We start from the raw sequence: 14,876 nt of genomic DNA, 5'->3' as shown, positions 1-14,876 counted from the left end.
GGACCCCTTTTAATAGATACTGACCACTGCAGACCGGAAACACCCAGCAAGGGCTGCAGTTTTGGAGATGCAGTAGTCTAGCAATCACACTTTGGCCCTTGTCAAACTCACTCAAATCCTTACGCTTGACCATTTTTCTTTTTCATTTTGATTCTACCAACAACTTAAAATGTTCACTTGCTACCTAATATATCCCACCCACTAACATGTGCCATGATGAGGAGATAATCATCCTCAAGAAAGAAAGAGATTGATTCTTTTGAAAGAAAGACATTGTGGTGTTTACTTTAACTGTTGTGAAAGAGCTAGTGCCCTCCTGTGATGTGTGTCTCTTGCTGAAGATTTCCTCTCCATGTTCTCTGAATGCCCCGGGTTTTCTCTTCTCTCTCTACATAGCCTTTTTCCTAATGGTCCTTGGTTAAGGTCTGGCTCCTGTAGCCAGCATGGCTCTTTAAATGTGCTCCTCCTAGAAGAAGAAGAAGAAGAAGAAGAAGAAGAAGAAGAAGAAGAAGAAGAAGAAGCAAAAACAGTCAGGTGTTATTATAGAACAGGGTCAATCAATAAAAAAGCATATGAATGTGCAATCTGGCCATTTTCTTTATTTTAATCTTCTTATTTTTTAATTAATCTTATTTTCAGTCTCCAACCCAGTCAGGAACTGAACTGTTCCTAAACATAAGCCAAAACATAAGCCATCTTTAGTTGAAATCAAGAGGATTTCTGAAAGGATGATGGGGAACAATTCATTATTACTCAAATCACATAAACTATATGGCCAAATCTATGTGGATACAAGAACAAATTGCACCCATATCCACTATTAATTTCAGTAAGGAGTTCTGACACTTTTATTCAGTGTGTGATGGTTGTGTTCTGCCATTGTACTGAGCCAATCATGCTAGGGGTTTATAAAGTGGAAGACTTTTAATTCTCCATAACCAAATCATGGTTACAAGTTGAAACACAAACACGGTGAAAAAGTTCTCTGAGAGGATGAATTAAACATATTTAGGGCAAAATAATATTTTTTGTACAAAAATATGTTTCCTAAACAACTGCCTTTACATGACCATTATAATTAAACGTTTATAATAATAATTTTCCTTTTAGTTCTTACTACAGGGAAACAGGTCAATTACTACTAGTAGTAATTTTTACAAACACTACAGATGCATTAAATATTGAAAAAAATATGCTAAAACAATACTTTAAAGACTTCAAAAGATAAGCTGCTGGACAAATTATCACAGCAGGAGTTAACTAATAACCACAGTGAAGCAAACAAAGAAGGATCTAATGTGTAGAATCAAAACACTAATTTCCCCTTAGTTATTAACTGTACATCAGCAACATGTACAAAAAGAAAAGCAACCACAGCAAATTTTGTAAAAATAGAGTGTTGATGCATGAGCTGGGTCTAATTAAACAAATCTCCTGTAGCTAAATGAAGGCTCATGACAGCTCAGTGTGACATCGGTTGATGATTGGACCTTAGAGCATTCATCACACATCACTGAATCTTTTGCTTTAATATACAGAGTATATGTCCTGTGCTGGTACAAACAGGATACTGGAGTTTTTAATCATCTTGAAGTTGTTTTAATCACTAGTTTAGGGTAACAAATCTTTAGTTGTCTGGTCTGATCAGATCTGATCTGATCTTGGGTGAGATAATCAAGATTACAACCGTCATCTCTCCTACACTAATACATGTAGATTCACATTTAACATGTAAATCTACTACCAGTAGTTTTCGCAAAAATAATCTAATGTTACTGAGACATTTTTGTGGTTTGTTACATACTGCAAAATATTAGATAACAGACCATGCTGCTGATAAAAACATCAAGTCTATCCTGGTTGGAATAAGAACTGCAACAAGCTACCAGCTTCCAGATCTGCTAGGGGTGTAGCAATACACTCCAGTCTCAATTCAATTCACGGTACCGTCTTCACAATTCACAATTCAATTCACTGAATATTTTGAACAGAACTGTGATAAAAGTTAGGAGGTTCCTTTTTGCTTCTACATAATAAATAATGAAAACAATGTGCTATTTTGTAATGTACAAAATTTATTTTATAATGAAATTGAGTTGACATTTTAGTTAAACCTTTTTAGTGTATTTGCAGGTTTCCTACATTTCCCACACTGATATTCGACTAGATAAGATGCCAGAGGGATTTATGCCGTCTTGAAGGCGAAGACGCAACATACAATTCCCCACCTACAACCTGTAAAAGCCACCAAAAATCAGCTAGTCTTCTCAACTAGCAGCTGATTCCCTGTTTAAGGTTTGAGTTCAGATCAAGATAACTGCACACACTTAACTGTATCCAGTCCTCCAGTATTTACATTTAAATTAGTTTATATTAGTATTAACTTTAGATCAATCAATGTAGAGTGGGGTTCAAGAAGCTTTTTATGCATTAGACTCGAGTTTGCAACTTGTAATTCCCAATCTTGAGCCAGGGAAATCAAGTAACCAACGGTAACCAACAAAAGTATCTGCTTAATTTGGAAATCCTATTAATCATTTTGGGTCAGTCCTCACCAAGTTCTTTGCAAGTCTATGAAATGGCATCAAATCACCATGCATTCATGATCAGATGTAAACAAAAACTTTGTTCTTACTGTACCTTTAAATTTATTAGTAATGTATATTTACAAGGATTTACTCTGAATATCTCCACTATATCTACACTGGTTTCAGTATTAATAATATTTCTGGCATTTAGCAGACACCATTCTCCAGAGCAACTACATTTACATCTTATTTTATACAAATGAGCGTTAACGGCTTTGCTCAGGGGCCCAGCAGGGGCAGTTTAATGGTCCTGGGATTCAAACTCACAACCTTCCCATCAGTAGTTCAACACCTTCACCACTAAGCTACCACATCCCTCAATAATAGTAAGAGTTAGTTATCTCGCTGAAAATAAGGTTTTACGTTTGTTTTTAGAATCTAACAAAGAGATTGTTTGTAACACGTTAAAAAATTCAACTTTGAAATTGTTGAAAATTTCTCCATCTAAACAGCACTGTACTGCTGATAATAATGTACCCCTGTGACCTGAGTGGAGCAGGAGAGCCTCCTGAAGACATTACATCACAAACAAACAAATCTGAACTGAGAACACTGAACACATCGCAAACATTTTCATAGAAACATAGTGGTCTTTTTCTTTAAGGCTTTTCCACAGGCCATTGTAAATAAAGCAACACGTACAAAATGTGTGCATCACTGGAGACCTCTACACACATAGTATACATATAATATGTAAAATCTGTAAAAAGGTATAGACTCGAGATTTACATTGTAAACAAAGAGAATACATTGTAAACAATGAGAAAACATTGTAAACAAAGAGAATACATTATAAACACCAAAGACCTTGGCTCACAATGCTTAAGTATGTAGATGTAAAGATGTTTGTTTGTTTGTTTTATTATTATTTAATGCATTTGGGTGGAGCAACAGATCAGCCAAACACACTGGTATCTTTCAGCGGTTTAATATTAATATTATTTCACAATGTCTTCTAAAGTGCTAAACGTCTAAGATTTCCTGATGGAGAATTCTCCAAAACTAAGCATGGGTTTCTTGCTGATCGTGGCGGTCATGTTTTAACAGAATAAAAAAAAACAACAACGCGATTTCATTACTAAGCCGTCTCAGGGGGGAAAAAACACTTCCTCTCGTATCAACACCCACCTTTTCTCCAAGTGTGCGGACTTCCTCCGTGTTCTGCGGCTCTCCATCTTGGCAGCACCGACAGCATTCACGCGTCCTGTTGTTGTCAAACGCTGGGAGTTCACAGGAGCCGCCTTTCACATTCAAACCCCGGGACGCCTCGCCTTGTCAGAGCGCGAGCGCACTGTCCGCCAATCCGCGCGCTGCATTTTAAAACCGCTGGCCACGTCCAGCCTCGCGCACTAGCCTACTAAACAACTATCAGGTCCTCCAGAGGTAACATGTAGACTACTATCTTGGCATACTGTTTAGTAAGGTAGTATGCTGTTAGGAATCTAGCCGGTTCAGAGTGTTAGCAGAAAAGCCGCCTTTTATTTGCTTTTTTAACTGTAAAATCATTACTAGGACCTCCCTCAGATTCATCTAAACATATGTGATAATATATAGGCTGTTGCTGTTGTGGAGCCATATAGCTTTATATTCCTCAACCTTCCTCTGACAAAACACATATTTTAATTACTGTAGGTATTTTATTTTGCATGCATTTGTATTAAACCACTTGCAGGAAATAGCTAGGAATGTAACTGTATGATTGGTTGATAAGACATTCGGATGAAAGTGAATTATTTATGCAATTGATATCCGTAGTGAGTATCAGTGTAACAATTCAATACACAGCATTGTCTTTTCACCACCTTCCAAGGAAATATAGCTATGTAAATGTGTAACTGTACTGTTCTTATACTGTTTGCATCTCATATGAAACAAATGCTCTCTTATCTCCTACTTAGATGTCTAACTAAATCTAAATTTCATGTAGAATCATAAGCTGTAATCACCTTGTCTTTGTATGACAAAATAGCGGCGTTTTGGAAGAGACTGATCTGTGCCTGTTTGTTCACTTGGGCCCCAGACTGAATGACTACTACAGTGTCTGTTGTATCAGTGAAGAATTTAACTTCTTCCTTTTCTTTTCTCTGCTCTCAAACTGTAGGATGCGGTGTAAATGTACTGTAGCCCATGAGAAGACCATTTGTTTGTCCCACATGACTTTCGTGAGAAAAAAAACATCTACTCATGTAGTCGGTCATTTAATGTTTAACTAGAGGTAAATTAGTGTTTACATAATTAACTTGATAGTTTTGCACATTTATGGACAATTTGATGGAGTTTAAATCAGTAACTGTGTTCCTCCATGTCTAAATAGGCTCGGTGAGATAAAACAGTAATTAAGCCCAATAGGAAAAAACAAGTCTTGAGCAGCCATTAAGGCTTTTGCACAGTGGGGGTCAGGGCCAAAGAGACAGTGTAAAAGAACATGCTTGTCCATGAACGAGGGCTTAACGACAAAGGGGATGACCTCCATTATAATGCAAAAGATGTAAAACTTTGAGCATCAACATAACATAGACTTACAGGAGCCGAATTGCAGAGGTTCACTTCTTACTGTGGTTCAAAAAAAAGTTGGGTATGACTTTTAGAATGATGAAGATACAGTACGTTATAGCTGTCATAAAATACTGATAATACAGGAATTGGTGTCTGTTGGTTTTGTAAGACAGAAAAATCCATTCCCGTTGATTATTTTGAGTATAAGCTACATAACATAATCAAATAAAAGTCAAAACTTTTATTTGGACCTTTGCTGTCACATTTCTTTGTTTCATTGCTTTTTATTTTCTTCCTTCCCCTCATTGCTAGCAGAAAAATTGTACACACAATGACTTGTGATTACATTAATTCTCCTCTGTTTTAGGGCGGTTTCAGAGCCTTACTTTAGACTCCAGAATCCCTTTCTCCATAAAACCCATGGGGTGAGACATATTTTACAAATCTTGCACAGAACTGTGCCTCATTGTGCAAGTATGTCATTGGAACCAGATGTAGGGTGTACTTTCTGGGTTTCAAGTGACTGGAGGCATGAAACAAATGTAGTTGTCCTGGTTTGGGGTGAAGAACCTACACTGTATGGTATTTCTGTTTGGTCTCACTTTAAAGAAGACATTAAAATCTGAAGATCATTTGACATCTGATTTAATTATCAAACCATTAATGAAAACTTCATAGGGTTTTTCCTTACTGGTTGGGGATTTCAAAGCTAAAATAAAGATATGTGGTTTTGCTCTAATTTTGCTGATGATTAGGGAGTTCCTGTTACTCTGATTTAAGCACTCAAACCTCCCATGAGCTTTAGCTGCACAGTGAACTGCTTTTGAACCTTGAATCATGCAGAGACCTACTGTCACTCTGGATCGCCCCCAAAAGGCAGAAATGCACATAACACAAACTAGTAAAACAAAAAGTTTTTCTTATATAAAACCAGCTTATAACATTTTTTTAAAGGTTCAGGGTGGCACAGTGGTGTATATTTGCTGGGTGTGAATGTGTGAATGATGTCTTGCATACGCTGATCCGGAGATTCTAAGAAGCACTGCAACCCCTGCCAGTTACTGGAGGTGATTAAATGTTTAAACGTTTCAGCTGATGCCTACATTGCTATAAGAATTTCCTTGCACTAGTTAACATCTTCCACAGTTTAATGAAAACACAATGCACTGGCCAGTTTCTCAGGTTGGACCAGTGGCGTTAAAATACAGGAGGCCATATCAGGCACAAGACACAAACACATTCACATTATTCAGTTAAACAGAACAATTCCGAATATATACACATATCAGTCATCTGTTTACAGTCAATTCTTTCACTCTGTTATTAGCTACCTAACAGTTGTACATGTGTACACAAAGTAACATATACCAACACAATACAAATCTGTGTATAACACTGAAAAATAGTGGGAAATATCATTTTTTTACTCACTCTCACATTTGTTAAGTGGATATTTTTCTATCATTTATCCAGATCAATCCCCATTCCCATCTATAATTGTATTCAAGAAATTATTCCATTCAAGTTTCAGCAAATTAAAGCAAGGCAGCATAATTCTCTTATAATTTGGACAACATACTCTATTAGACATATTGCACAATATATAATCCAATATATATGATGTGAATTCTTCACCAAGATTGATAGCTAATAAGAAATAAAGGCAAGAGGAAATCCAGGAGCATGATTTCATTGCATAATATTAATTCACTCCAACTAGCTTTTATTCATTATTAGCATCATTAGTAGTTTTCAGGTGATGTATTACTTTAAATATAGCAGAGCTGTTGGATCCACAGCTCCTGCACACAGTATTAATACATTTATGTGGTTGTGGTTGATAATAAATGAAACATTCAGCACCACAGAATATTTAGCTCTGCCTCAGATGGAGCCTGAAAGCATGTGTACAGTAACCCATATTTGTAATCTGACAAACAAGGCAAAATGTTTGCAGGCATTTCTTTAGTGACAGCTCAGCACACAACACATTGACATTATCTATTGTGTAAACATAGAAACACTGCACAGCACCTTTATTACAAATAACACTGCAGTCAACACTGGTATATGAGTCCACACTGGGCATTCATCTCTTCCATAATCTTCCTTGCTAATATCCCTCTGCGTCTCCTCTGCATCTAATCACACATTAACAATAAATAGTGTAAACAAATCTTCATAGCAGATAGATATATACGGATATATCTGTCCTTCGTGTCCACCAATCAACGTCCTCTTGGTCAGAGGAAAGGCAGTAGAGAGAGGGAGAGGAAGGATGGGTTCTACGAGTCAAACGAAGGATGAGGGCTCTCTCCATGAGAGGGGCTGCCTTTGCTCGGACGGCTGGGTGGAAAAAAAGAACAAATGGAGCAAGAAGGAGAGACAAATAACGGGCAAAAAGAAAGCATTAAAATTACCCACAGGTAACTCTGTTAAAAGATATTTCTGTTTTTTTCCTGACAACAGCAATACTGACACGCACAGAAAAAAGTACTAAACTGTACTGTTGTTTGTCACTAGTCTCTTTAGTGAATGTTAATGTATTTAGGGGTGTGGTTTTTAGGCCTAATTATACCTTTAAAGGAGTTTTAAATAAAGGGTGAAGATTGTTGAGGGTACCACCCCAGTGAAAAACAAAAGTACTTTTTGGAACCTTTTTCTGAACACCAATTATTAAAGGAATACAATCTAGTGTTTTCCAATCTATCTACTACATATCTAGAGTAAGATCACTTCCTGCAAACAGATTTTGATCTGTTTATTTATACTGGGAAAAGTATAGAAAACCCATCAGATCAAAACTTATAGTACTAAGAGTAGATGTTCAGCTGATAATTTTTGTAAATAAAGAAAATAAACCTAAATAACTCATCTTGTCAGAGATGTTCTTACTTTCTCAGTGTGATGGTTGTAGCTCTGAATTTGGTTTACAGAATCAGTATTTGAATGGCATGGCAGAGCAGCAGGTAGCATTATCGCATCTCTAGGACCCCAGGTTGAATCCTGAGCTTGGGTAACTGTATATGTGGAGTGATGTGTATTCTCCACCCATGCTGGTGGGTTTCCTCCAACTGTCCCATGCAGGTTGGTTGAATGGCTACACATTTGGGCTTTGGTTGGTTAAATGCAGTTTTGTACATGGTGCACTGCAATGGACTGGAGTGTTTGATTGTTTTGTTTTTGTTTTGCTGTACCATCCATTTTAAGTTAATTTGAAGTAAACAGGTTTTACTTTCTTTTCTCAGTACAGGATCAAAATGCTTGCCTTAATCTTACATATGATACAGACGCAGTAGATAATACATAGATTTAAAACATGTATTCCTTTAACTTCAAATTCCTTTAACTTATTGCTATATATAGATTATATATATTATATATATAGATTATATATATTATATATATAGATTATATATATTATATAGACACCCAGGTTATTGCTGTTTTACTGGCATTTGTTGAGAAGTCACATGGTTAATGTGTTTACACATTACAACTGAGGAAAAAATGCATTGTTGCTTATTGCTTAAATACAGATGGAAGTATAGATTGTTTAGATCAGCTTGTTTCCCAAACCAAAAGATTTGAGTTTGGAAAACCTGTGTCAACTAAATGAATAAATATGTCAGACATGCATATATAAAATGTAAAATTAACCCAGGAGAATCAAATCCCTAATTCTTGCCTCTAGAGCTCTAGTTATAAGCCAAGCCCTAAACAAAATGGCAAGACTAATAGCTACATTCTAGTGTGAGAACGAAGCAGGTTTCTCAGGGAAGTGACTGAATGAGTGAGCCAGTGTTTAGCAGGGGGTCTTTTGTTTGCTGTAAGCTGCATGCAGATTGATCTTGAGAGAGAAGGAAGTGAGGCAGCAGGGGGCAAAGGTCAGCAAGGATAAAATATACTAAATACAACTGAGAGAGGCTAATGTCATCTAGCAGTCATATGCTTTTATATTAAAATATTCAGAGGATGTAGCTCCAACCCACTTCCATTACATGAGTAAAGCTGTGAGCTGTGAGTTTATGAACACTTAACTTATTCAGTTAAATGAAGTGCATTTGTTCTTGCAAATTTTGTGTGATAAAATAGTAAAATAAAATAGTACAAGTATGTTATTTGGGACACACCTCCCATGTCTCATGTGCTGAAGGTCACACCATCTGCTTCATTTATAATATATGTAGCTTGTGCTGTTAATGCCATAAATAACCATAAGACAACATCTATTACACTGTAGTATTAACACAATCAGATATCAGTACCATTACTGTCTTCTTCCTGGTTCATGATTATTTCAAGGACAAGGATGCCTTTATGTAAACATGTGCTCCTTAGATAAATTCCATTCAGGAGATGTGTAACGAGTTGTGTGGATGTGTACAAGAGTGTGGATGTTTGTGTAAGGAGACAGTAGTTCTTTCTGCCTGCAGGGATCCAGGGCTAATAGTTTCTAAGGGAATCTGTGGATCTGTTGGGTCTTGTAGGTGATGCTGGAACTCGTCGACTTCGAGGATGACAACGAACAGACAAATGCAGGAAGACAGAAAGGACAGAACAAACTATCAAGAACAACACAAACACAAAGTGTTAATGAACACACAGATATATTGAGATGAGTACAACACACATAGAAAATGAACCTATTCATGAAAACAGCATGGTCATGGTCACTCGTTAGGCTTTTTTTATTCCCTTCCTTGGGCTTTTGTAAGTCATGCCTCATAAAATGCCATGCCATTGTATGACAGGGGTAAGGATAGTTATAAACTCTGATTACTCTCACTTTTAGAATACAAGAAAATGTTAGTCATATAAGCCAGGTAAAGGCTTAATTGAAGTTAATGAAGTGGTTAAAGGTATCATCAGAAGGTAGAAGGAATCAGAAGGAATCATGTCCTAATTCAATGCTTGCATTAAATGGTGCCTTTATGCTGTTTATGAACAAATACATTATTTATTATTAACTGTATAACTAGACTGAAATAGTTTGTGTACACATAGAATAGAAAAGAATAGAAAATTATTTGTAGCTTCTAAAATACTGACTTATAAGATGCCAATGTATGTGTTTCTGGACACAGTTTGGGATTTTGTTGGAAGTTAGCTGAAGCTAAAAGTTTCAGTACTCAAAATCCAAACAAATGGAGCCACTCCCACCAAGGACACACATCCGGAACACAAGCCTAGACCACTACAATGGAGTACTGGTTTAAGAGGCAAGCTTTCTGAATTTATGAGCATGCTTCTTAGGCAGTTTGAAATATCTCCTTGTCCTGATTGGTCAGAAAATAATATTTTGCAGAATTTACTCATTTACAAATTTGACAAAAGTCTCTTCACTTTAAAATCACTAACTTCAAAGTAGTGAATAGTAGCTTCATTAATGGAAGGCACTGCATTACATTAGGTTCTACTAAACAAACACAACCAGGTGCAGGAGGGTAACCAGGATTGAAACTTTAATGAGGTCCACACAACAAAAATGGGACCCATTTTTTATTAAAAAAATACCACAATGCTGAGTGTATAGCACACATCCTGTTCACGCGCCTTTTCTCTCTATTGATTCTTCTCACTGAGTACTGAAAGAGAATAGACTAAAATGCTGCATACCCACTAGCTTACTCAGCTAATTTGCCTAGCACCATGATAAGTGCTTTACACTGTTCACATTAATAGGAACAGCTATACATCTGGTCATTTATGCATTTATCCAAACAGCCATCATGTAATCATGTAGCAGCAGCACAATACATAAAATCATGCAGATACAGGTCAAGAGCTTCAAACATCAGAATGGGGAAAATCTTTTAACTTTAACCATGACATGATTCTTGGTGCTGACTTGAATTCAGAAACTGCTGATTTTTACACACAACAGCCTAAACTGAATTATGTGAAATACAAAGCAAACAGAGTGATAGTTATGTAGGTGGAAACACCTTGCACATAAATGAGATCAGAGGAATCGTGCCAGATTGGTTCAAGGTGCCAGGAACAATAGAGTGACTAATATAATCACTCTTTATAACTGTGATGAGCAGAAAAGCATTCCAGCAGGCACAAAATATTGACCCTTGAAGTGGACAAGCTACAACAGCAGAAGCCCACACTGTTTTCCACTCCTTTCAGCCAAGAACAAGAATCAGAGGGTATAATGGACACAGATTCACTCAAACTGGAGAGCTAGAGATTAGAAAAAAAATCATCTCGTCGTTTGCCAGTCTTCAACCATCCAGTTTCAGTGAGTGAATGCTACATTCTGCCACTACATTATCAGACCATCGCTGTTTTCACACTTAATTTAACTAGAGACTACTAGCAACAAAACCTTCCAAAACTACCAAGGTCTAGGTCTCAGAGCCTAGCTAGCTATACTACTGCTACTAGTAGCTATTTATGACTGGGTGAACGGGTCTATAATTAATTCTCTGAACTCACCAAAATATCAGTATGCTCAAAAAAATGGACTTCTATAGCGTATTATTGTATATTAATATTGTAACATGTAACATGACATGTTCAGAAAGCTCATCAAATGGTAAAGCTGAACCAAATATACATAAATACAGAGTATACAGAGAATACAGAAATATAGAGAATAATATTGATTTTGGTCATTTGATTAGATATTAATGATAATCAGTGGGTGAAAGATGATTGGACGTGAAACCATGCACAGAGATAACCATGATGCCACACAAGAACAATATGCATAAGACATACCATTTTGTGGACCTCCTCATTGGTCACTGATAGAAATTCTGAAAGAATAACCGAAGTCATTGGGGGTGGGGTTTAGTCAGAGTGAGGGTTGGCTAAAATGGAGAGGAACAGCTAAAGGAATACGCATCAACAGTTTTCCTTTATCTTGAACATATCCCTATTTCTCTAACATCCCAGCTCTTTTCTGGGAAATGCACAATAAGAGCATGATCTCACAAAACTGATGACATATTAACAAATGTTGGTGTAGGGGTATGAACATGAAATGAACTTAAAACACTGTCAGGAGTGAAGCTAAGGAAACCTAACAACAGTGATGATGTGCCATTGTGGTATGAAGTGAAGCACTTAATGTCCATGAGTGGATCATATAGTGTGAAGACTAATAGGGGAAAGGGGGAGAAGAAGAAGAGGAAGAAGAAGAAGAAGAAAAAGAAGAAGAAGAAGAAGAAGAAGAAGAAGAAGAAAAAAGAAGAAGAAGCAAAAAAGGAACCAAAGTAAGCCTTTTTCTCAATGTGAAAGGATCAAGGTACTGAAATCGTAGGGGTAATATAAGGAGGGAAGTTTGTAGATCATTGCTCTCTTTATCAATATCACACTGTTACACAAAATGCTAGACATTGAATTTCTTAGCTAGCAAATGAATCCTGAATCATCTCAGTTAAACTGAACACACTTACACAGAGGTTCCAATGATTTCTTATTCCATCAGCTACAGAATATTTATGCAAGTCAACCAGTCAAGTGTCAGTTTTCACACTATATTCTATAATTTTGTTTAGCCCTTAGATATTGAGATAGAACTAAGTACCTTTAGAACAAATAAAAAAAGACAAAGACAAGTATGGCAACCTGGGAAAACCCTTCACCTGATGGATTGCACAGATCTAAATCACAATTAATGTCATAGTGTTTCTAAATCTGTTTCCCATCCAAATGTGAAAAGATCTAATGAGTCCACAGCATTTTTCACTGACACTGTTTCCATGTTGATTTGATTAAGCAAAAAATCTTTTCTGTTTTTGATTAAATATGCTTTCTAAAGTAAATTAACTTATGGTCAAAATTTATTTGGTCGAAGGTTCACTTTTCCTCATTTTTGTCAGTTTTCCAAAATTCTAGCCGTAGTGACTTCATTCGGGTTTTCCCAGGAACCACACAAGTTATTTCATCTGTCAGGTTTGACTAATGTTGCTTTATTATTATTATTTAAATTATTATTATTAGGTAACAAAATAGTATTTGAATGTGATATTTGAATAGTACTAATAAATAGTAAATATCCAAGATATCCAACATTTCGTTTTATCTAAAAAAATTTTTGCATTCATTGGTATAGCCTTAATAATTATTGTATCAATAGGATTAAACATCATGTAATAAATCGTTCTTCAACAGTGAGGTTTAAGGTTTGTGCTCGGTGAAGAAACATTTAAGTGGCAGTGTATAAAACTTTGATCAGCTTCAAAAAAATACTCATGTTTTATATATGATCTATAATAAGTAATTAACACATCATACAGGACTCACCTAGGAACACCTGGAGGAGCACGGTTGGGACGTGAGGGCACCTGGGGTGGTGGGCCACTGTGGGGGTCTGGGGAGGCTCCAGGTCTGGAGGGGACTGGTGGAGCTCCAGCAGCAGGAGGCCCAGGAGCAGCACGGGCTCCAGGGCGAGGAGGTCCAGGAGGAGCTCGGCGCTGAGGCGTGGGGCTGGACATGGGGGATCTGTGCGTGATTACAAGAAGTCACTCATTCTGTGGCTGTTTGTCACAGAGTCAATTTGATACCTCACAGACAAAAGGAACAAATTTATGTACTGTATATTGTATAATAAAGCAGAAAACATAACACAAATGATCTGTATTACATATAGATAGTGATGACTATGTTTACAAAACAGAACAGAGGTAGAACAGAATAGAATAGAAGTTTAGTAGAAGCACTAAATGTGTAATATGTATAATAATAGTAATAATAATAATAATAATAATAATAACATTAAGCATAAAAATATACAATACGTTGTTATTCTGTACATAAAGTATATTGCATAAGTTCTTACTATTTTATTTTACTTTATATTACTTTTATATTACATGTTCCTTGCCACCGCTGCCTGAGGCTTGCTCATTAGGAATAAATGTTAGCAATAACTTATCTTTAAACTTTCTCATTTTTTCTATGATTCTGTACTTCTGTAAAGTTGCTTTGAGACAATATCCAGTGTTAAAAGCACTATACAAATAACCTGAATTGAATTTAATTGAATTATATGGTTACTTAATCTATAAAATAAATAAAATGACAATGAACAATATAAATACATTGTATATATAACATTGCAAAAGTACCAAATTAGCTGTACAAAAATCAGACATTACACACATAGATACAAAAATTTAAACGAATAAAATTGTACAGCAGAGAGAGATATAGTTTCTGCTAGTGACAGACCTTCGTCCTGAGGGTCCTCCCTGCACCTGAAGCCAGGAATCATCCACTGGAGGAGGCATGGCAGTGGACACAGTGGTAGTACTGATGTCTCCAATAATGCTCAGTGCTTCCTTGAGTGCATGGTACATGCGCAGCATCTCATCCCTGTGCTGCGCCTGTTCAGCTGATTCCTCCATCAGAGTGTTCTGGTCTCCGCAAGAGTAGAGCTGGGCCAGCAACTCAGCGTGGATGAACTCTTTAGTCTAGGAAATATTGAAAGTGAGAGAAAAAAGCAGCTATTTTTGTACTGTGGCGGCAGTAGTATTGACTGTAGCCTGCATATCTTAAACCCTGGTTTCACCATAATAAAATAATCAAATAGAATAAATAAAAGAATAAAATAAATAATCACATTGATAATCATAAGATGCATGATGGTCTTGGGCATCAAATCGCGCACAGTCTTGTTGACGATAGCCATATAGGAGTCCACCAGGTTGCGGATGGTCTCCACCTGTCTCTCCAGCTGAGGGTCCATGGAGTGCATGAAGCTGTCCGAGCTGCTCTCCTCACTGCTTTCACTCTGCTGCACAACACAGCATCAACATTATACTATTAAACTAT

General features: G+C 36.6%; 2 protein-coding genes across 6 annotated transcripts in view; both read right to left on the bottom strand.

The window, feature by feature from the left end:
• Positions 1–3,848, bottom strand: part of LOC131343508 (regulator of G-protein signaling 3-like) — a 30,882-nt gene extending 27,034 nt beyond the window's left edge. For both annotated transcript variants that reach the window (XM_058375242.1, XM_058375243.1), the window contains exons 1-2: positions 3,717–3,848; positions 287–466 (exon numbers count right to left, since the gene is read on the bottom strand). In XM_058375242.1, coding sequence (XP_058231225.1) covers positions 287–466; positions 3,717–3,763 — 227 coding nt within the window. In that variant the 5' untranslated portion in view covers positions 3,764–3,848. The remainder of the gene's footprint in view (positions 1–286; positions 467–3,716) is intronic.
• Positions 3,849–6,214: 2,366 nt separating this feature from the next.
• Positions 6,215–14,876, bottom strand: part of dnm1b (dynamin 1b) — a 29,830-nt gene continuing 21,168 nt past the window's right edge. Inside the window, exons 19-23 of one of the 4 annotated variants that reach the window (XM_058375688.1) lie at positions 14,665–14,838; positions 14,274–14,515; positions 13,347–13,544; positions 11,817–11,854; positions 6,215–9,594 (exon numbers count right to left, since the gene is read on the bottom strand). In XM_058375688.1, coding sequence (XP_058231671.1) covers positions 11,833–11,854; positions 13,347–13,544; positions 14,274–14,515; positions 14,665–14,838 — 636 coding nt within the window. In that variant the 3' untranslated portion in view covers positions 6,215–9,594; positions 11,817–11,832. The remainder of the gene's footprint in view (positions 9,595–11,816; positions 11,855–13,346; positions 13,545–14,273; positions 14,516–14,664; positions 14,839–14,876) is intronic. The other 3 variants (XM_058375689.1, XM_058375686.1, XM_058375687.1) reach the window with 3 other exon arrangements.

Source organism: Hemibagrus wyckioides, linkage group LG22 (genome assembly GCF_019097595.1).
Source record: "Hemibagrus wyckioides isolate EC202008001 linkage group LG22, SWU_Hwy_1.0, whole genome shotgun sequence".
In the NCBI taxonomy this organism is placed as follows: domain Eukaryota; kingdom Metazoa; phylum Chordata; class Actinopteri; order Siluriformes; family Bagridae; genus Hemibagrus; species Hemibagrus wyckioides.
This window is presented reverse-complemented; position numbering and strand designations above follow the sequence as displayed.